Source organism: Lepus europaeus, chromosome X, assembly GCF_033115175.1.
Source record: "Lepus europaeus isolate LE1 chromosome X, mLepTim1.pri, whole genome shotgun sequence".
Classification (NCBI taxonomy): domain Eukaryota; kingdom Metazoa; phylum Chordata; class Mammalia; order Lagomorpha; family Leporidae; genus Lepus; species Lepus europaeus.
Genome location: NC_084850.1, coordinates 497,852 through 518,605, shown reverse-complemented (window position 1 = coordinate 518,605; position 20,754 = coordinate 497,852). Strand labels below are relative to the sequence as shown.

Sequence of the window (20,754 nt, the reverse complement as noted above, 5' to 3'; positions counted from 1 at the left end):
TGAAGCTCCTGCCTCCTGGTTCCTGACTGGCTCAGGCCTGGCTGTTGCGGCCATGTGGGGAGTGAACCAGCAGGTGGAAGGTTTCTCTCTCTCTGCCTGTGTCTGGAACTCTGGCTTTCTAATAAATATTTTTTTAATAAAAAGCTAAGCTGCCAAAGTTGACTTTATATGTATTTTCCAACTATTTGTAAAATTTTTAAAAAATAACAAGTGAGGTTTCTGAGTCCAGGAACTGTAGCAAGGCAGGGCAATCCCGAATTTCCCCACTACTCCTGAAAACCAGACTAACACAACAAGAGTCAAGAGTCTCCAGCCCTAACCCTGCGCAATTTACTTCTTTGGGAACCCAGGCGGCCGAGACACCCCACCAAGGCCCAGGAACCAGATGGGGGTGGGGGCAGAGGAAGCCAGAAGAATGTGTGTGGTCGGAAACCATTAGGGTGTGGCAAGGCAGCGGGGCGGGACGAAAGGTCGCGTTGGTCCCCGGGACGCACCGACCAGGCTGCAGCCGTGCCGGCCACGGCTTGATGCTGCGTAGGCACACGTACGGGCAGATCGGAGCGGGCCCAGGGCGGTGCCCCGGCAGGGAAAAGACACAAACTACGAAGAAAGTGAAAGCGGTTCCGGCTGCCGCCGAGGCCGGTACAAGTGCGTGCAGCAGGTGCTGCCGGCAGAGGGCGCGCGGGGGCCGAGGAAGCGGCGCCCGCCCAGGCCGGGCCGCTTGCCCGGGGGGCCCCCTCGGCTAACCCCGGCGATTGAGGAACAGCAGGAAAAGCAAAGTCGACGGAAGTCAAAGTGCTGCGCTCGCACAAAGAAGCAAAACCGCCAAGCGGAAGGTCGCAGCAGCAGCAGCAGCAGCAGCATAGGCGCACGCCATTGTCTTCACATGTAGAACGTTCCCAGCGGCAGGCTCTCATGGGCATCATCACAGCGATGTGAATGTGGAGGGAGTGCCGAGTGCCGGGGAGCTGGTGTTTCCCTCACCCCCAGCTCCTGGCCGCCACCATGCTGCTGCTGTCTCCAGGAGGTGGACTCCTCCAGGAACCTCATATGACAGCGTCTTCAAAAAGTTCCTGGGACCTGGTTGTTGAGGCCCAGCAGATTAAGCCGCAATCTGCAGCACCAGCATCCCGTATTAATACCGGCTTGAGCCCCAGCTGCTCCACTTCCTGTCCAGAACCCTGCTAATGCACCTGGGAAAGCAGTGGAAGATGGCCCAAGTGCATTGTCCCCTGCACTCATGTGGGAGACCTGCATGGAGTTCCTGGTTCCTGGCTTCGGATCGGCGCAGCTCCGGCCATTGCAGTCTTTTGGGGAAGTGAACTACTGGATGGAAGATCTCTTTCCCTCTGTCTGTAACTCTGCCTTTCATATAAATAAACAGATCTTTTTAAAAAGATACTATACATGCATTTCAAAATTTTTGCATCAAAATAAGTTTGATTTTTCCTTTTTAAATGTTTATTTATTTTCATCTACTTGAAATGTAGGGTGACAGAGAGAGAGATTTTTCCATCTGCTTGTTCACTCCCCAAATATCTACAATATCCAGGAGCCTTAAACTCCATCCTGGTCTCCCATGTGAGTAGCAGGGGCCCAAACATGTGGGCCATCTTCTGCTTCCTTCTTGGATGTCTTAGTGGGGGCCCGGCGCTGTGGCTAGCAGGTAAAGCTGTCACCTGCAGTGCCAGCGTCCCATATGGGCGCCGGTTTGAGTCCCAGCTGTTCCACTTCCAATCCAGCTCTCTGCTGTGGCCTGGGAAAGCAGTAGAAGATGGCCCAAGTCCTTGGGCCCCTGCACTCGCGTGGGAGACCTGGAAGAAGCTCCTAGGTCCTGGCTTCAGATCGCTCAGCTCTGGCCGTTGTGGCCAATTGAGGAGTGAGCCAGTGGATAGAAGACCTCTCTCTCTCTCTCTCGCTCTCGCTCTCTCTCAGCCTCTCTTCTCTCTGTGTAACTCTGACTTTCAAATAAATAAATACATCTTACAAAAGAAAACTGGATTGGAAATGAAGATGTTAGGACTAGACCTGCCATTGAATAGGAATGCAGGCATCCCAAAGGGCAGCTTAACCCACTGCACCACAAGGCCAGCCCCCAAATGCATCCATTAAAAAAAAAAAAAAAGATTGCTTTCGAAAGGCAGAGAAACAGAGAAAGAGAGAGAAAGTCTTCCATCCGCTGGTTCACTCCTCAAATGGCTGCAACAGCCAAAGCTGGGACAATCGAAGCCAGGAACCAGGAGCTTCTTCCGGGTCTCCCATGTGGGTTCAGGGGCCCAAGCACTTGGGCCACCTTTCACTGCTTTCCTAGGCCACAGCAGAGAGCTGGATCAGAAGTGGAGCAGCCGGGACTAGAACTGGCGCCTGTAAGCAGTGGCTTTACCTGATACATCACAGCACCAGTCCCCCAAGTGTATCTTTTTTTTTTTTTAAGATTTATTTTATTTCTTTGAAAGACAGAGTTACAGAGAGAGGTAGAGACACAGAGGTCTTCCATCCGCTGGTTCACTCCCCAGATGGCCGCAATGGCCAGAGCTGTGCCGATCTGAAGCCAGGAGCCAGGAGCTTCTTCCAGGTCTTCCACGCGGGTGCAGGGGCCCAAGGACTTAGGCCATCTTCCACTGCTTTCCCAGGCCACAGCAGAGAGCTGGATTAGAAGAGGAGCAGACGGGTCTGGAATCGGCACCCATTTGGGATGCCAGTGCTTCAGGCCAGGGCTTTAACCCGCTGCGCCACAGCGCTGGCCCCCCAAATGTATCTTCAAATTCTGTTTTCCACCAACTTTTTGGAGTTCTCTCATAAGAGTGGAATTGTCCATTTGCCTTTGGGGACTGGCTTTGGAGAAGACCTCCTTTTGAGGGCTCTTTCTAACTGAACACGAAACAGCTGCATCACAGTGGGGATTCGGCGTGAACTTTATTGCAAACGTGCTTCAGATTTAGAAACACAGCACTTTCTCCACTAAAAGGAAAAGTCTGTGCTTCTCCTCTGTGGTGGCCATGTAGTTGCCACAGTAAGCAGAATGGGGGAGGGAGAGCAGGCAGCCAAGTTTCAGCCGTCTGCATTTCAGCTATTTGCACCCAGGCTTGCTAGCTCTTAGTTGCTGGTTCTGTGTGGGAATGAAGACACACAGGAAGTGATCCAAAAAGGCCTGGAAGTGAGCTTGCACCTTGGTGTGCATCAGAGATGCACCAGAGACCTTTCCTTGGTGGACAGGTTGGAAACACTGGCTTCAGTGTCTTTGGCAGCTCTTCGGTTTCTGGTGCAGCGCCTTTTGGTTGGTTGCGGTTTTCTAAGAGTTTGTGCATTTTTTTCCAGATCTTCACAGTGCTTGGGATGACATTGTTCAAAATATTCACTTTTGTTTGTGTGTGCAAGCCTCAGGCAATGGGCAAAGCAGCACCGCCTGTGGCCATGCCTTCTCATGGCCCTCGGCACCTTCCGCCCCCTCTAGTGGGCACTGTCATGATCTCTCCCCTGGAGCAGCGCCTGATTCTGACAACGCTCAGACCCATGCCCAGAGAGAATGTATTTGAATCGAAGTCAGAGCGCGCGAGGCTTCACTCAAAACCGCACCACACAGTGCTGTCCCTCGTTCATTCAGATGATGTGACCTCCATTCTCGCCACGCTTTCTTTGCCCTGCACACCCGTTCCCACTCTACTCCAGCCCCAGGGCCTTGGCTCCCTTCCTACGTCCCTCCCTCTTGTAAGTCTTTGTTCAAGGATCCTTCCTTGGAAAGGCCCACTGTAAAGCCCTATGCAAATGAGCACTCCTGGAACCCTAACCTCCACATCCCGCCTCCTTTCCTCCTTCTCCATCCTACCCAGCCCTGCTTGCTTACTCATACAGGGGGCTAGAACAGCGGACCAAACTGAGAACACGGAGGGAAGATCGGCAAGTCTGGGGCATCCAAGAGCCACAGGGGTGAGGAGAGATCCTGACTGTTGTTGCTCTGAGCTGAGTGACATGGGACACAGCAAGACATTCGTAAAAGTGACAAAATACTCCGACTTGATATATATATGGCAAGTGTTTACAAATCCCAGAGGAGCAGAACATGGAGACGGAGGGCGCTGGTGACTGCTCTCTTGTCCTGTGGCCATAGCACCACTGGCGCTTAAGGACAAAAGCTCCTGCTCGCTGGCTGGAGCTGCGAGCTGAGTGAAGGTGACAGGCAACCCCAGAAGCCCTAATCAGCTCTCCCTCACCAAGGCCCTTAGGCGGCGGCGGCCCAGAGACTAGCCTGACATCTAATCTCCCAGCCTCCTGCCAGCGAGGGCAGAGCCGAGGGCGCCGCGCGTCCTCATGGCTTGGCGGCCTGGTCTTTTGCCAGCCCCTCTCCTCCCAGTGAGCTGGTCCCGCTGGGGCAGGGGAGGAGCCCTGACTCTATTGCGCCCCCCCCCCCAGTCCTGTTCTGGGCCCGCCTCTCTAGATGCCCCACCTGCCTCCCCCACCGTCCTGCCAGAGTGTGGGCCCCGGAATAAGCTTCCACTGGGGGGAGGGGGCGGGGGCCGTGTGCCCTTCCAGGTGCTGGGCGACTTTCTAGGGCAGTAATCTGCTTTAGGCTAAAATGGGACTTGATCTTCTGTTAGCCCTAATCATCAATTAGCACCCTGCTGTGCAGGGAGGTGGGGGGGAGTGACGGTCCGGAACCTGCCACCTCGCTGGCCTCTGCCACCCCCCCATCTCCTTCCTGAGCATCTTAGGGCGGATGTGTGTCTGGCCCCAGACAAGGGCAGGCGGGAGGCTTCCTGCACACTCCCCACGGCTCCTCCGCTGGACCCCCATTGGGGGAGAGCACCGGCAGAACTGCTTCCTCGCTCTACACAGAGGCAGCGGGCACCAGGAGAGAAGGGTCATTGGCCAGTCCGTGGCAGACCCGGGACAAGGAGGGACCCAGTAGGGTGGGTGTCTCAGAGGAGGCCCACTTCTGGGTCTTGCATTCTGGAACCCTCTGGTTCTCCTTCAACCCTGCTGGGGACGGGCATGCAAAGCACACTAGGACCCTGCAGGAGGGAGAACTATGGACTTAGAAGTGACAATGACCTGAGGTTGCACTCCAGGGATTTGACCTTGTTCCATCAACCCAGCTGCTACGTGAGGCCCATGGCCTTGGACATGGTGAAAGATGACCACCAGATGTCTACCTTGCAAGGGGCTGGGGGGACACGCATAGTAGCCACCCTGTCAGCTCACGAAGATCCTGGTGGAGGGAGGTGGGAGCCACGTGGCTGGGCATTTCCAGTAGGTGGGCGACAGCCTTGTCATGCAGTCTGCACTGTGTGTCCACGCTGGGCTTAGTCCCACGTAAGCCACTGTGAGAGACTCAGGGGCTCACAGCCAGTGCAAAGGGAGCCCAGAAGATGCACAGCCAACGTTTCCCAAGCCTCCGGGCAGCCATGGCCGCAGAGTGTGGCCACAGGGGAACTTCAGAGCAGGGGCCCAAGGGCCAGGGTTGCCCTGGGCCTCTTTCTGCAGGGGGACGTGCCTGGGCCCAGAAAGACAATAAGAGGAAGGGCTTTACCGGGACTTGCTTTCTCCCCAGAGCCACGCAGCCATCATCACTATTAGTCTCTAAGCCGACTCCTGCTCAGGGACTTGGTGAAGGAGAGCTGATTAGGGCTTCTTCGGCGACTTGTCATCTTCACTCAGCTCTCAGCTCTGTCCAGCGGACGGGGGGCTCTGTCCTTAACCGCTGGTGACTGCTACCGATACAGGACAAGGAAGGAGCTGTTTGGCCGTTTGCCTTTGAAGTTTTTAATATTTGTACCTAATATTCTAATTGAGGGGCGTTCAGCACATTCACTTTGTTCTGCAACCATTGCCAGCATCCTTTTCCAGAACTTTCTCATCTTCCCTGATTGCAATCCCATCAGCCCTGGCCCCTACCACTCTACTTTCTAAGAACGTGACTCCTCTAGGGGAGCCAGACACAATTTGTTCTTCCGTGCCTGGTTTCTCCCACTGAGCATCATGTCTTTGAGGGTCATCCATGTTGGAGCACGGGTCCCAAGCCCCTTCCTTCTGAAGGCCGAATAGTGTGCCACTGTGTTCTGCCACATCTTACCCATTTGTTCATCGGTGGGCACTTGGGATGCTTCAGCCTCTCGGTTGCTGGGAATGATTCTGCTGTAAACATGAGTGTACGCGTAACTCTTCAAAATGCTGCTTCCCAGTCATTTGGGTAGGGGCTGGTGCTGTGGCAGGTGGAAGGCTGAGGCTCCACCTGCAGTGCTGGCGTCCCATGTGGGCACCAGTTAGAGTCCCAGCTGCTCCAGTTCTTTTTTTTTTTTAAAGATTTTATTTTATTTATTTGAAAGACAGAGATACATAGAGAGGTAGAGACAGAGAGAGGTCTTCCATGTGCTGGTTCACTCCCCAGATGGCTGCAACAGCTGGAGCTGCGTCGATCTGAAACCAGGAGCCAGGAGCTTCTTCCAGGTCTCCCACGTGGGTGCAGGGGCCCAAGGACTTGGGCCATCTTCTACTGCTTTCTCATGCCATAGCAGAGAGCTGGATCGGAAGTGGAGCAGCCAGGACTAGAACCGGTGCCCATATGGGATGCCGGCGCTTCAGGCCAAGGTGTTAACCTGCTGCGCCATAGCACTGGCCCCTCTCCAGTTCTGATCCAGCTCCCTGCTAATGCCCCTGGGAAGGTAGCAGAAGATGGCCCAAGTGCTTGGGCTCTGGCACCCACCTGGGAGACCCGGAAGAAATTCCTGGCTCCTTGCTTCAGCCAGGGTGGCCATTGGGAGAGTGAACCAGCAGATTGAAGGTTCCCTTCCCTTCCCTTCCCTTCCCTTCCCTTCCCTTCCAGTATCTCTGCCTTTCAAATAAATAAATAAATCCTTTTTAAAAATTCATTTGGGTAAATATTCAGACGTTGAAATGCTGGGTCATATGGTAATTCTGTTTAATTAGAAATTTCTAAGATTATTTTAAGAGAAAGAGAGAGGGAGGGGGAGAGAGGGAGAGAGGAAGAGAAAGAGAGAGAGCGAGCATTTTCCATCCACTAATTCATTTATCAAATGCCCACAACAACCCAGGGCTGGGCCAAGCCAAAGCTGCGAGCTGGGAAGACAATTTGGGTCCCCACATGGTTGGCAGGAACACAACTGCTAGAGCCAGGGTCTGCAACAACAGGAAGCTGAAGCCCGGAGCCAGAGCCAGGCAACAAAGCCTGGGCATTCTGACTTGGAGCGCAGACATCTCATCCGTGGCCCCAGCTGCCAGCCTGGATGCCCGGCTCAGGGTGTTTCATTTCTCTGGAGAGCAGCACACTGTTTTGCACAGTGACTGTATCATCACAATGTGATTTCCGAATGCTTTCGTCACCCATTAAGCAGCTGCTCCCCATGCCTGCCGAGCCCTAGCGCACTCTCTGTATGGACTGGCCCGCTCTGGACACTGTACAGTGGAGTCACACCAGGTGTGCTATCGGCTGTGGCTTGGTGTTTCTCCCCTTCATTCACACGCTAGTGTGGCCCAGCACTTCGTTCCTTGGCTAGACCGCATTGTGGCTGTTGATGGGCTTTGGGGTTGTTGCCTCCTATGGCTATCTTGATGAATTCTACCATGAAAATTTACACATATGTTTTTGTGGGAATGCCCGTTTTTTAAAATATTTATTTTTTAAAGATTTATTTATTTATTTGAAAGAGTTACACAGAGAGAGAAGGAGAAGCAGAGGGGGAGTGGTCTTCCATTCGCTGGTTCTCTCCCCAGTTGGCTGCAATGGCCAGAGCTGCGCCAATCCAAAGTCAGGAGCCAGGAGCCTCCTCCGGATCTCCCATGCAGGTGCAGGGGCCCAAGGACCTGGGCCATCCTCCACTTTCCCAGGCCATAGCAGAGAGCTGGATGGGAAGGGGAGCAGCCGGGACTCAGCCCAGTGCCCACATGGAATGCTGGCATCGCAGGCGGCGGCCTTACCCACTATGCCACAGCCCTGGCCCCTGGAATGCCTGTTTTTGATTCTTTGGGATTTGGAGAAGTGCTAGGTGCACCGGAAGGGACTGGGGGGAGGGGGCTTGGACAGCAATGGCTGCTGGTGGGCTCTGTCAGGGCATGGCCCAGACTTTGCTTCCACTGCACCTGCAACCCCTCACCTGACACCCAGCACATGGCAGGCACCAAGCGATGCTAAGAGCCATTCTTGCTCTGGGTAGCCAAGCTGGAGCTCCACATGGCTCCAGCCTTCAGCTTGGTAGCTAAGGCTTCCCCAGAGCCTGTGGGAGAGGCTGTATTGCTAGGAGCCTTGAGCGTGGAGCCTACAGTGCCAAAGTGGCCGTAAAGGCCACCAGCCCACGTCCTGTCTCTGTGGAGTGTCACAGGCCAATGCAAAGGCAAAGCCAGAAGGAGCTGCAGTTCGGTTCTGAGTAGAGGGGAGCAGGTGGACGCCAGGAGGGAGGATGTGCTCCCTAAGTAAGGACTGTGGAGGGAGATCAGGGGTTCTTGGTCAGTTCATCGCATGGAGCTAAGGCTCCGGAACTGCGCACGTAGCACGTCAGTGCCTCTGCCAAGGGGCGGTCCGGGAGACCAAGGGAGACTTGAGCTGCCAGGAGCTGCCCAGGGCTGCTGCGATGCCTGCATGAGCCCCCTGGTGGCTGAAGCAGCTGCAGCTCCTCTGAGCCAGGATGAGGGGATGGCCGGAAGAAGCCGAGGGAGGAGCGCCAGGGCCACCAACTGTACCCTTGGGCCCATTGAGCTGGCGTGTCCTACAAGCTGGCTCACGTTCCAGACCTGAACCCCCCCGAGAGCAGGCATTGGAGAGGTGGAGGGGACAGATGACACAGACAGGAGCGAGGGCCATGGTGGCTCCCACAGGCACCTCTCTGAACCAAATGGGAAGTTTCCAAGTTTGGTGCCCAGCAAATCCATCTGAGCTGCCCCTGCAGGCTGACCTTAGGAGCAGGGAAGCAACGGGTGGGAGGAGGAGGAGGAGGTCTAAGTCCCAGCCCAATTAAGAGATCAATCAGATGGCGACATGTTTGGGAGCTTCTAAGGTGAGGAGGCCCCGGCTGATCCCGCGGGCTGGTATAAAGCGCCATGACCCCCAGCAGTGTGCCAGGGCTGGCGGTGGCAGGGACAGGGCTCTGCACAGCCATGACCCAGCCGTGGGGCCCCCAAATGCTGGCTGGCGGGCAGCCGCAGGAGAGCCATGAGGACAGCACCCAGGCGAGCATCTTTACCTACACCAACAGCAACTCCACCAGAGGTGAGCAGGCAGGCCAGGGCAGTGTCTTTTCTGCACAGCCCAGCAGCCGAGAGGGTCTCCCTTAGGTTTGGTGATGACATGAAGGGGGAGGGTTCTTTCCAAATACAAACCACACGGGCTCCAAGGCCCTCGGAGAACCTGTGTTCCAGGGAGAGTCCGTTAGCTCTGTCTTTGGGACCCCTCCACCAGTGCTGAGCGCCCATGGCATGGAACCCTGGTCCCATCCGCCTGCCTGTACCAACTCACCTTGAGACCCTGACAGGCAGGAGAGTGTGCCCCCGTGGAGGGTGAGCGATTTCCAGAGCCTTCAGGTTGGATGAGACTGTACCCGTCATCTCGCCCAGCTGTGCCCAGTTGGCTGCACAGCTGTGGGGGCGAAGAGGCTCGCTTGGGGCCCAGGGCAGCCTCTCCATTTTGAGCGGCCCTGGGAGAGAGCACTTAGGCCCAGCAGAAATCTGGAAGCTCAACAGGACAGCCCAGGGTCTGCCCCATGGGGAGCTGCCGGTCAGGACGCTGCTCAGCCCCCCACCCCCACCTCCACCCAGGCACCTGGCACCTGGTGGGGGGCCCTCCTCAGAGCCACACTCGCTCCTTGAGTTGGCAGTATCTCTTGGGGAGGGCGGAGTGCAGCCTGGGCCAAGTGCTGCTTAGCAACAAGCAGCTTGGGCCAACCTGGCTGACACGCTGCAGTGCCCCAGCTTTCCTTGCTGGAATGGGAGCAGCACACTCCCTAGGGACCACCCCCACCCCACCCCCCCGTTTCACCGCTGCATGAGATGCCTTTTGCCAAGAGTTGGCGTTTCTGTTTGCAAAACCTCAAGCATCTCCCACAGTAGGTTGCAATGAACTCTGGCGCCTATCACTGAGCGTCCCTCCGCTAAGCCTTTCCACCTGATTCTTGGAACCAAATGCAAGGCATCTTCAGGAAATGACTCATTTATTCATTGCTTTTCATTTTATCGGGAAGGCAGAGAAACACAGAGAGACAGACTGACCTCATTCATTACCATTGTTCTGTAACTTGGTAGAGACAGGCAGAGATCTTCCATTCACTGCTTCACTCCCCAAATGGCTACAACGACCAGGGCTGGACTAAGCCAAAGCCAGGAGCCTGACCATCTGGGTTTCCCACATGGGTAGCCAAGGCTTGGCTTGGACCAGCTTCTGCCGCTTTCCAAGGCACATTAGCAGGGAGTTGGATCCGAAGTGGAGCAGCTGGGACTTGAGCCAGTGGTCATATGGCCTGCTGCTGGCCATACACTAGCCCTGCTATTGATTGATTGAGCGATTGAAGAAGACAAGTCACTTGTGCCTGGACTGGCCCACATTTCACGCATGGCTCCTCAGACCTTGTTCATTGTTAGTTTTCTGTAGGTTGCTAGTTGATCTGAAGGCCCGCTCGAAGGCAGGCTGTGTTTTGGCAAGATCGCCTGTTTTCCAGGGCTTTGGGTAGAGTGAAAGAGAATATCATATAATTTATCTCAACACACACGTCTCAAAATAATGATACCAACACTACCGCCACGAATGTGATCACCACAGCACAACATTTTTATAGGATCCTAGGCTGTGTAGTCCAACCAATGTGCTTACAAGTCCCTTAGGGTAGTCCCTCTGAATAGAAATACATTTAAGTCCATTTGTTTTTATTTTTTATTTTCAGGGATTGTTCTTTCTATTTAATTTTGCTTCATAATTATGTAACAAAATATATACAGGGCTCCAAATTATAATCTAGAAAGAATTCTAGATTCTCTGCCCACCCTTCCCTACACTCCTTCCTCCTTTTATATGTTTAACTTTATTTATTTATTTTGATTTATTTGAGAAGAAGGGAGGGAAGGAGAGAGAGAGAGAGCAAGTACATCCCTATCTGCTGCTTCACTTCCCAAATGCCCACTACAGTTACTGTTGGGCCAGGCCAACACAGGAGCTTGGATTTCTTTCTTTCTTTCTTTTTTTTTTTTTTTTTGATAGGCAGAGTGGATAGTGAGAGAGAGAGAGACACAGAGAAAGGTCTTCCTTTTTGCCGCTGGTTCACCCTCCAATGGCCGCTGCAGCCAGCACATCGCGCTGATCCGAAGCCAGGAGCCAAGTGCTTCTCCTGGTCTCCCATGTGGGTGCAGGACCCAAGCACTTGGGCCATCCTCCACTGCCTTCCCGGGCCATAGCAGAGAGCTGGCCTGGAAGAGGGGCAACCGGGACAGAATCCGGCGCCCCAACCGGGACTAGAACCCGGTGTGCCGGCAGAGGATTAGCCTGTTAAGCCATGGCGCCGGCCAGGATCTTGGATTTCAATCTAGGTTCCCCACGTGGGTAGCAGAATCCCAATCACTTAAGCCCTCACCTGCTGCCTCCCAGGGTGCACATTAGCAGGGAGCTGTGATCGGGAGCAGAGCCGAGCGAAGACTCAAACTCAGGCACTCTGGGACAGGATGTGAGCGTCCCAGCCAGGGTCTTAAGAGGAGGGCACCAGGCTGGGACAGCTCCTCTGGTCGCTATGCTGGAAGCTCCTGGCCCCCCCTCCACCTCGCACTTGCCTAGAAATGGGAGTGCTCCAAAGTGCTGCTCTCAGCTGCCCAGCTCACATAGGAACTACTGCACCTGCCGGGGAAGATCTGCCTGGGGCTTGGGGTTTCTCTGACCTGGGGTCCATTAGCAGCCCCATTGATTCGCTCTGTCCTGTCTGCAACAGAGGCTGAGACGCACAGTCTTGACTTGTCAACTCACTGTCCCTACTGCTCACACAGATCCTGTGCAGGGTTCTGGGAGGGATGAATGGCATCACAGGGTCCAGCTGCACTGGGCTAATATTTATACCTCCCTCCTAGCCATAGGAAATCTGCTTTTCTTTTTTTTTTTTAATTTTATTTATTTATTTATTTAGACAGGCCGAGTGGATAGTGAGAGAGAGAGAGAGACAGAGAGAAAGGTCTTCCTTTTGCCATTGGTTCACCCTCCAATGGCCACTGCGGCCGGCGCATCTCGCTGATCCGAAGCCAGGAGCCAGGTGCTTCTCCTGGTCTCCCATGGGGGTGCAGGGCCCAAGGACTTGGGCCATCCTCCACTGCCCTCCTGGGCCACAGCAGAGAGCTGGCCTGGAAGAGGGGCAACTGGGATAGAATCCGGCGCCCCGACCGGGACTAGAACCTGGTGGGCTGGCGCCGCAAGGCGGAGGATTAGCCTGTTAAGCCACAGCGCCGGCCCTGCTTTTCTTAAGTTAGTTAGCATTGAGGTTTTGCCATGAGACCGTGCTATAAGGCAGCAGAGCCTGGGGTTTGCAGCCCTTTCAAGCAGTGGCAAGAAAGTTCCTTTCAACACAATGGGTTGACAGCCACTGTGTCATGACAAGATGCATTAGCCGTCCTTTGTGCTACATGGGTTTCCGGGGGCTGCCATGACACAGCACCACATACCAGCTGCCTCACACAAGAGGAAGGTCTTGGCTCTCAAGTATGGGGCCCGCTGTCTGGGGTCAAGGTGGCGACAGGGCGCTTCCTTCAGGGGCTCACAGGGAGAATGCGTGCCACAGCGGTCTTCAGCTTCCATGCTTCCGCTGATCCATGGCATTCCTTGGCTCGGGGAAGCATGTCTGCCGTTCTTGTCCCGTGGCCCGTACCGTGTGCGTATCTCCGCCTCCAAATCTGCTCACACGGTGAGGCCTGCAGAGTACAACTCCAGGATCTGAACTCGGGGGCATACGCAATCCACTCATTCTCTGTGCACCTGCTATACGCTGACCGCTCTCTGTGAAGAAGAGGAGTTGGCCTCCCGGGTCATAGTGCGGGCTGCAATAAGAAATGGCCCGGCCGGTGCCGCGGCTCACTAGGCTAATCCTCCGCCTTGCGGCGCCGGCACACCGGGTTCTAGTCCCGGTTGGGGCACCGGATTCTGTCCCGGTTGTCCCTCTTCCAGGCCAGCTCTCTGCTGTGGCCAGGGAGTGCAGTGGAGGATGGCCCAAGTGCTTGGGTCCTGCACCCCATGGGAGACCAGGATAAGCCCCTGGCTCCTGCCATCGGATCGGCGCGGTGCGCCAGCCGCAGCGCGCCAACCGCGGCGGCCATTGGAGGGTGAACCAACGGCAAAAGGAAGACCTTTCTCTCTGTCTCTCTCTCTCTCACTGTCCACTCTGCCTGTCAAAAAAATTAAAAAAAAAAAAAAAAGAAGAAAGAAAAAAAAGAAATGGCCCTAGACGGGGTAGCTTTCAAACGGTGAGCTCATTTGTCACTGTTCTGGAGGCTGCGAGTTAGGTGCGGCACAGCTGGGGTCTGGAGAGGACTCTCTGCCCGGCCACGGGCACTGACTTCTCACTGTGTCGGCTCCTGGGAGGAAGCAAGCCAAGAGCCTGGGGAAGCTGGCAAGGCTTCAGGAAGGCCGCTGCTAACCTCATCTATGGAAGGGACCCAAGACACTGGCCAAAGTTCCCACAATAGGAAGACGTGCAGGACCAGAAGCCTGAGTCATCCGTTAAGTTCAAGGTGCCAGTGCGGGGGACCCCCCAGGCACCGGCCCCTGGCTTCAGGGAATGGGCTGCTTGCCAAGGTGAGGGGAGCGGCAGCAGGGTGCAGAAGCCTGGGAGGGGGCATGGAAAGATGGGATCGAGATCTAGGGCCGGTGAGTGACGCTGTGGCCTGGCTCCCCTCTCTACCCTGTGCCTCCTGCCTCCAGGCCCCTTCGAAGGCCCGAATTACCACATTGCTCCCCGGTGGGTGTACCATCTCACCAGTGCCTGGATGATCCTCGTGGTCATTGCATCTGTCTTCACAAACGGGCTGGTGCTGGTAGCCACCATGAGGTTCAAGAAGCTGCGTCACCCTCTGAACTGGATCCTGGTGAACTTGGCAGTGGCTGACCTAGCGGAGACTCTCATCGCCAGCACCATCAGTGTGGTGAACCAGTTCTTTGGCTACTTTGTGCTGGGCCACCCTCTGTGTGTTGTGGAGGGCTACACTGTGTCCTTGTGTGGTAAGCTGCTGGGGGCCCAGGCTTGGATGAGGTGTGTCTGCTGTGCGTGTGCGATCTACAAGGTGAAGCTGGGCCAAGGTCACCAGAGGGGCGGCAAGATGGGCTTGCAGGGTTCTGGAGGCTTCTGTGGGCACGACTTGCTGCACATGTGTTGCTGGAGTCCACTCCCCCCAACCCCCGGAGTCCCATGGCTAGTTTGGGGCTGTGTGATTGGCATGGGAGGAGACACATACACAGCCAGACAATCCCAGAGCAGTATGAGAGGGGAGGACTCTAGGGCTCTGGCAGGATGTGTACCCCCTGCCCCCAAATCTGGGATGCACACGCTCTCAGCTCACCTGTGTCAGCTCCCCCTGGGGGAAAGATGCAATTCCCAGTAGAGAGTTCCAGATTCTGAAACAGAGTCTGGATCCCTCTCTCCAGCCCCATCATTGATGCTTCTGTGCGCCACGAATCTGCTCAGCACGCCAGGCCTTGCATACACAGGGAGTGGCCGCACGGGACCGCCATCAGTCCTCTCAGAAAGGACGGCCGAGGAGAGGCCAGGAGCGAGTGGCGGCCAGGGAAGCAGAGGAGGGGAGCAGCGTGCAAGTGAGCTGAGCAAGGCAGGCGGGCCCAGGTCTCGGAGGCCTCGGGCGCCATGCTCAGGAGCTGGCACTTTGTCTGGAGAGGAGGTGGCTGGAGGTGGGAGAGCCACTGCAACCCTAGCCATGCCATCTGGCGCCACCTCCTCGCCACTCTTACTGGCCTCTCCCTCCATCGAACTGCCTGTCGTGGGGAAGATGTTGCTGGCCACAGTACACAAGTGCAGTGACTGGGGAAGGCCAGACAAAGTTCCTCCCCAAAGTGGCCCCCACGTCCCCCCCAAGACTGTCTCTGTTTTTTTTTAAAAAGGTGTATTTATTTATTTGAAGGCCAGAGCTAACCAGAAAGAGGAGAGGCAGAGAGAGGGAGAAAGAGAGAGAGAGAGAGAGAGAGAGAGAGAGAGAGAGAGAGAGAGAGAGAGACCTCCATCTGCTGGTTCACTCCCCAAATGGCCGCAATGGCTGGAGCTGCGCTGATCTGAAGCCAGGAACCAGTAGCCTCCTCCGGGTCTCCCATGTGGGTGCAGGGGCCCAAGGGCTCAGGCTATCCTCCACTGCCCTCCCAGGTCACAGCAGAGAGCTGAATCGGAAGTGAAGGAGCTGGGACTCAAACCGGTGCCCACGTGGAACGCTGGCACCGCAGGCATTGGCCTCACTTGCTACACCACAGTGCCGACCCCTGTCTCTGCTTTGTCTCTGCTCATGGTTCGCCCTTGGGTCACTCTGGTACCAAGCACCCACCTCTTCGGCACCCATTTTGATGCCATGGACGCCCTTGGCCTCCTGGGAAGCCTGTCTGTAAATGCTTAGAATGAGATCCATAAGCTTGCAAAGGCTGCCAATTATACTGAAAGATGGTTACCCAAGTCTTAAATATTTGAAAGAGCACGTCCATCTAGTGGTTTACTTCCCAAATGCCACCAAAGGCCAGGTGTGGGCCAGGCTGAAGCTGGGAGCTGGGAACTCAGCCCAGGTCTCCCGACGGTGGCAGGGACTCAAGTACTTGCGTCATCACTGCTTCTCCCAGGGAGCTGGAGGCAGCAGCCACAGTCTGGTGTCAAGCACACACACTCCAGTGTGGGGCAAGGGAAGGGGAGGGGAGGCAGAAGAAGAAAGTAGGAAAACGGAGGGGAATACACTAGGCCACTAGGGTCAGTGCTCACGGAGGAAGCAGGCAGAAGAGGCAGGATGAGATGGGGAAGAAAAATCACAAGCAGGTGTTAAAGAAATCAACTACCCGAGAGGCCTGTTCATCACCCTGAACCCTAAAACACTGTGGCGACAGCCATCTCTCGTGAAAGCTGTCCCCTGGCCAGGGAAGGAAGAGGTGATGCTGGTGGGCCAGTCCTCCTTGTCTCAGCTGAAAGCCCTCGCCTGGGTGCTCTCCCCCACAGGGATCACGGGGCTCTGGTCCCTGGCCATCATTTCCTGGGAGAGGTGGCTGGTGGTCTGCAAGCCCTTTGGCAACGTGAGATTCGATGCCAAGCTGGCCATCGCAGGCATCACCTTCTCCTGGATCTGGGCTGCTGTGTGGACGGCCCCTCCCATCTTCGGTTGGAGCAGGTAAGGATGCAAGGGTTTGGGATGGAGCGGGGCCGGTCAGACTTGGTGGCTTCTGGGCACGTCAGTTCCTGTTGCGGGGCCTCCAAGGCCTCAAAGCATGCAATGGCTGTGAATGTCTGACTCCACTTGGCTGCAACAGAGAGAAATGCGCCCTGCTTCCTCTGAGCACAAGCCCGGGCCATCGTTGTGGCCGGAAGGGAACTCAGGGCACCACAGGACCCTCTCACCGGCCTTGTGCCAGGCCTGCTCCTTGCACACTTTGGGCCCCCCTTTCAGAGGCTGCTCCAGTTAGAAGTATGCGTGGGCCTGCAGGTGCACGGTATCTTAGCCAAGCTGCTTGTTTGCAGAGAACCACCAAGTTCCAAGCAAAGGGCTCACGTTTGAGGGCCGGGCTGAAGACAATGCATTTTGCTGTCTGATATGACAACGACATGAATGAGCGGTGTTAGGAGAGAGGCTGCCCTTTCCTGGGGAAGCTTCCACGCTTCTGGGAAGCAGATCATGGTCACAGCCACACAGCATTGTGAGCGCACTGAATGTCATCACGGAAACTGTACAGGGGAGGCGTGAGGCCTTTACCTGGGCCAGGATTTACCAAGATGCTGCCCGAGGGTTTTCTTTCTGGATGTAGACGTGGAGGTTACACAACACTGGCAGTGGCCTGGATCCCACGGAGCTGTCCACTTTCATACGGGGAATTCATGTAATATGAATCCACCTCCATTAAGAAACAAAGCCAAACCCCATCCACGTGAGTGACACGCTGGGTCGGGGGCCCTGGGCTGCTGACTCCCCCCGCCCCCCGCCAGGTACTGGCCCTACGGCCTGAAGACCTCATGCGGCCCGGACGTGTTCAGCGGCACCTCGTACCCCGGCGTGCAGTCCTACATGATGGTGCTCATGGTCACATGCTGCATCATCCCACTCAGCGTCATCGTGCTGTGCTACCTGCAAGTGTGGATGGCCATCCGCACGGTGAGCCCCGTGCCCCACTGGCCTCAGCCGTGCCTGGCGGGCTGTCCAGGCTGGCCCAAGGGCTCACCCAGGGTGCTCTCCTGTCCCCAGCCAGTCCCTGCGGCTCCTCAGATACGAGGATTCCGCGCCTGGAAGAAAATGCCCAGTGCCAGTGATGGCCAGGCAGTTCCCTCGAGGACGCACTCCGCACTTCTGGCTGCGGTGGTAGTTCCAGCCCCAGGTCCCCTGTCTTCAGCTCACAGGATGGGAAGGGCCGGGACTGCCTGCCTGCTCTCTGGAGGAGCCAGAAACCCCAACTGCTCTTGCCACCCCCGCCCCCCATTTCCCATCTTGTCCCCTCTCTCATTCGTAGCCCTTTCTCCAGTGATCCATTTAGGCCTCCACGCTCAGCCCTGAGCCCAGGTCTAGGGGGAGTCTCAGGCCAGGCCAGCTGCTTGCCACTCAAAGCTGGCAGGCAGTCCTTGAGGGCCACTGCGGCTGCCTGGGGCAGGCTGTGACCTGAGTCAGGGTGGGGCTGACCGCTGGCTGCTCCTCCCCAGGACTCCCTCTTCCTGGGCTGCCCTGCTCTTGCCACCTCTCTGACCTCACTGCCCAAGCGATGGCAGCGTGGAGTCCCTTCAGACAAGAGCCCTGGATGACGGCTCCACTCACTGTCCCTGCTTTCTCCAGGTGGCTAAGCAACAGAAAGAATCTGAGTCCACCCAGAAGGCTGAGAAGGAGGTGACCCGCATGGTGGTGGTGATGGTCTGTGCATACTGCCTCTGCTGGGGCCCCTACGCCTTCTTCGCATGCTTTGCTACTGCCCACCCTGGCTACTCTTTCCACCCTCTGGTGGCTGCCATACCATCCTACTTTGCCAAAAGTGCCACCATCTACAACCCCATTATCTACGTCTTCATGAATCGGCAGGTAAGTAATGCCATCAGGAGATGGAACTTGATTATAGAGCCTGGAAGAATCCAGGGTTGGCTCCCACTTGGAATCGCATCTCCAACAAGGAGCCCACAGAACATCTGGGGGAGCCTGATAACCACCAGGAAAAGGCGACCCAGCCCCAGCCGTTAGCTGAAGGCTTGGGCATGCCATCTGGAACCCTGTGGTGATCCCAGCCCAGCACATCTGTGTGTTGTGCACCTCCCTGCTGTTGGTGCTGGAGAGCTCTGCTCTGGGGCTCCAGGGGCTCCCCTGGAGTACACACGCTCTAGGATTTAGTGTGCAGGTCTGCGTGTACCCTGGGCTCATCCTCCAGAGTTTACAGACTCCACGCTTCTCTCAACCACCTTCTTCCTGTTTTCAAACTCTTAATTTTTTGAGTCTGTTCTTCTATAAGAACAAAAACAGTCCCTTCTTGCCTATGCTGGTCAAGAAAGGGCTTTCACATGGCCACAGGTCAGCTCAGCAGGCAGGCACTGTGGTCTCGCCCGAGATCCCGTCCGACAGGAACCATCATTAGCCTGCATTTGGGCCTCAGCGAGTCGCCCATGACTTCGGGACTCTCCTGGTAGGTTCTGGGTGACCTCACGAGGCTCATCACCTCCTGACTATGGACACTTCGTTAAGGTGCAGACGCCCCCCAGGGGCCTCCCATTTCACCAGACCCCTCCCAACCCACTGCCCTCTGCTCATCCATCTGATGGCTGCCCCACCCTGGCTCCCACTTGCCCAAGCAGCTGGGAGGGCTGAGGAGTTCCTCAGGCATGCATTCATCCTGGCGATTTCCAAACAGCGTAGGCAGGACCAGTCCTGCCCCTGATTCCTGGGAACTATGTAGTTGACATACCCGTACCCATTTCCTGTCTGTGGCAAGGGTGTCTTTTTAGGTCTGGCGTCACTGGCTGGAAACCAAAGCTATCTTGTCAAGCATGGTCTACCTGATTCTTTCCCTTCTCCCTCCCGAAGCCCCCTCTCCTAGGCGAACCTCTGCACTGGGAGGCCTTCCGAAGTTTTCTCTCAGCATCTGCTGTGCATTCTGGCCGAGGCTCGGAGAACTCGGCTCTTGTTCCCTGCTCTACCCCCTGGGGCAGGGTCTGGCACACCGTGGGTGCCCAGGAAGGCGATGCTGGCTGACTTTGGTGAACACATTCCTCAGCCTTAGCTGCCGCCAACTTTCCTACTGTTATTAGTGCTAACAATTCTTTATTGTCGTTGGAGAATTCTGATGATAGAGGGAGTAGGAGATATTTGAGAATAGGCCCAAAATATGTAGGCAACACCTATGGTCTGGGTCCTGAAAACATTGTGGTTAGTTTGTGATGATACAAGATACACATTGAGAAATTCAGATGGCCCAGATGTCTAGCAGTCAACCAGCAAAGAGCAGAGCCCCCGCTGGTACCGGAGGCAGGTGGCTCGAGTGCTGTTTACCCAGTCCTCACCTCGTGCCAAAACTCCGGCACCAGAAACAAGATGGCAATCACACTCCTTTGAGGTGCAATGCCTCTGAGCCTCTTGCCGTGTATCGCCGAGGTGACTCACTGTACACGTGGGTCCCACAGCTGACACCACTGTTGGTCCCTGTACAAGTGTCCTGGGGCTGCCGTATAACAAGCCACCGCAGACTGGGTGGCTTCAAACAACAGCAACACCTGCTCCCCCAGGTTCCCTGCCTCGTCCTGGCTTCTGCTGGCTGCCGGCAATTCTTGCCATTGCTGGACTCGAAGGTGTACCCCGATAATCCCTGCCTTCAGCCTCCCTCTCTGCCTGAGTGCAGCTGCTCCTCTTCCCTCTAGCGGTGGCCCGACCTTCCCTTGCTGCACGTCTTCATACACCCGCAGAGTGAAGGGACTTCAAAAGCTGCATGGAAAAGTGTGTACCCTGCAAACGACTGCCAGGGGTATGAAACTTTTTGCACCAAAATAAACTTACCTTTTAATTCCATTTTCCATGAACTTTTTGAAGTGCCCTCGTATTTCCAAATGAGGACACATCCACGGGCTCCAGTGGTCAAGACTCGGACCTTTCTTTTCGGGTGACCCATTTTTCAACCCACACTAGTCACCATCTGCATCGCTAAATGAGATGACCAGCATGGACACTGACCATGTGCAAGGAACAGCCGGAGCTTTGCTCCATCCCCTCATAGAGCTCTGGACGGGAGCAGGAAGGTGTGACGTCAGCAGGGGGACACTCGGGCATGCGGGAGCCTGACCTGTAGCACAACGTCCCGGCCTTCCCTGCCCTGCTGAACGCTGTTTTCTGTCCCCCCAGTTTCGAAACTGCATCTTGCAACTCTTTGGAAAGAAGGTCGAGGATAGCTCTGAGCTCTCCAGCGCCTCCAGAACAGAGGCGTCATCTGTCTCTTCAGTGTCACCTGCGTGACATCTGCCTCCCACCTGCCACACCCACCGGGGCTTTGGCCACCTGTCCCCTCCTTCTTCTCCATCCCCGTGAAACAAATGTAATTTCTCTTTGCTAAAACCGAAAACGTCTCCCACATTGCCACTGCACTTC

At 55.8% G+C, this 20,754-nt stretch overlaps 1 protein-coding gene across 1 annotated transcript; it reads left to right on the top strand.

Annotated features, from left to right (window-relative positions):
• Positions 1-9,105: 9,105 nt before the first annotated feature.
• Positions 9,106-20,622, top strand: OPN1MW3 (opsin 1, medium wave sensitive 3). The gene is made up of 6 exons (XM_062184386.1): positions 9,106-9,217; positions 13,886-14,182; positions 16,161-16,329; positions 17,139-17,304; positions 17,974-18,213; positions 20,512-20,622. Exons 1-6 carry the CDS (start codon positions 9,106-9,108, stop codon positions 20,620-20,622), a joined length of 1,095 nt encoding a protein of 364 aa, XP_062040370.1.
• Positions 20,623-20,754: the final 132 nt, after the last annotated feature.

Excerpts from the sequence above, each read along its gene's own strand:
- OPN1MW3 (XM_062184386.1), top strand. The coding sequence starts at position 9,106 with ATGACCCAGCCGTGGGGCCCCCAAATGCTGGCTGGCGGGCAGCCGCAG. Across the intron at positions 17,305-17,973 it reads TGTGGATGGCCATCCGCACG|GTGGCTAAGCAACAGAAAGA; the intron begins GTGAGCCCCGTG and ends TGCTTTCTCCAG. Across the intron at positions 18,214-20,511 it reads ACGTCTTCATGAATCGGCAG|TTTCGAAACTGCATCTTGCA; the intron begins GTAAGTAATGCC and ends CTGTCCCCCCAG.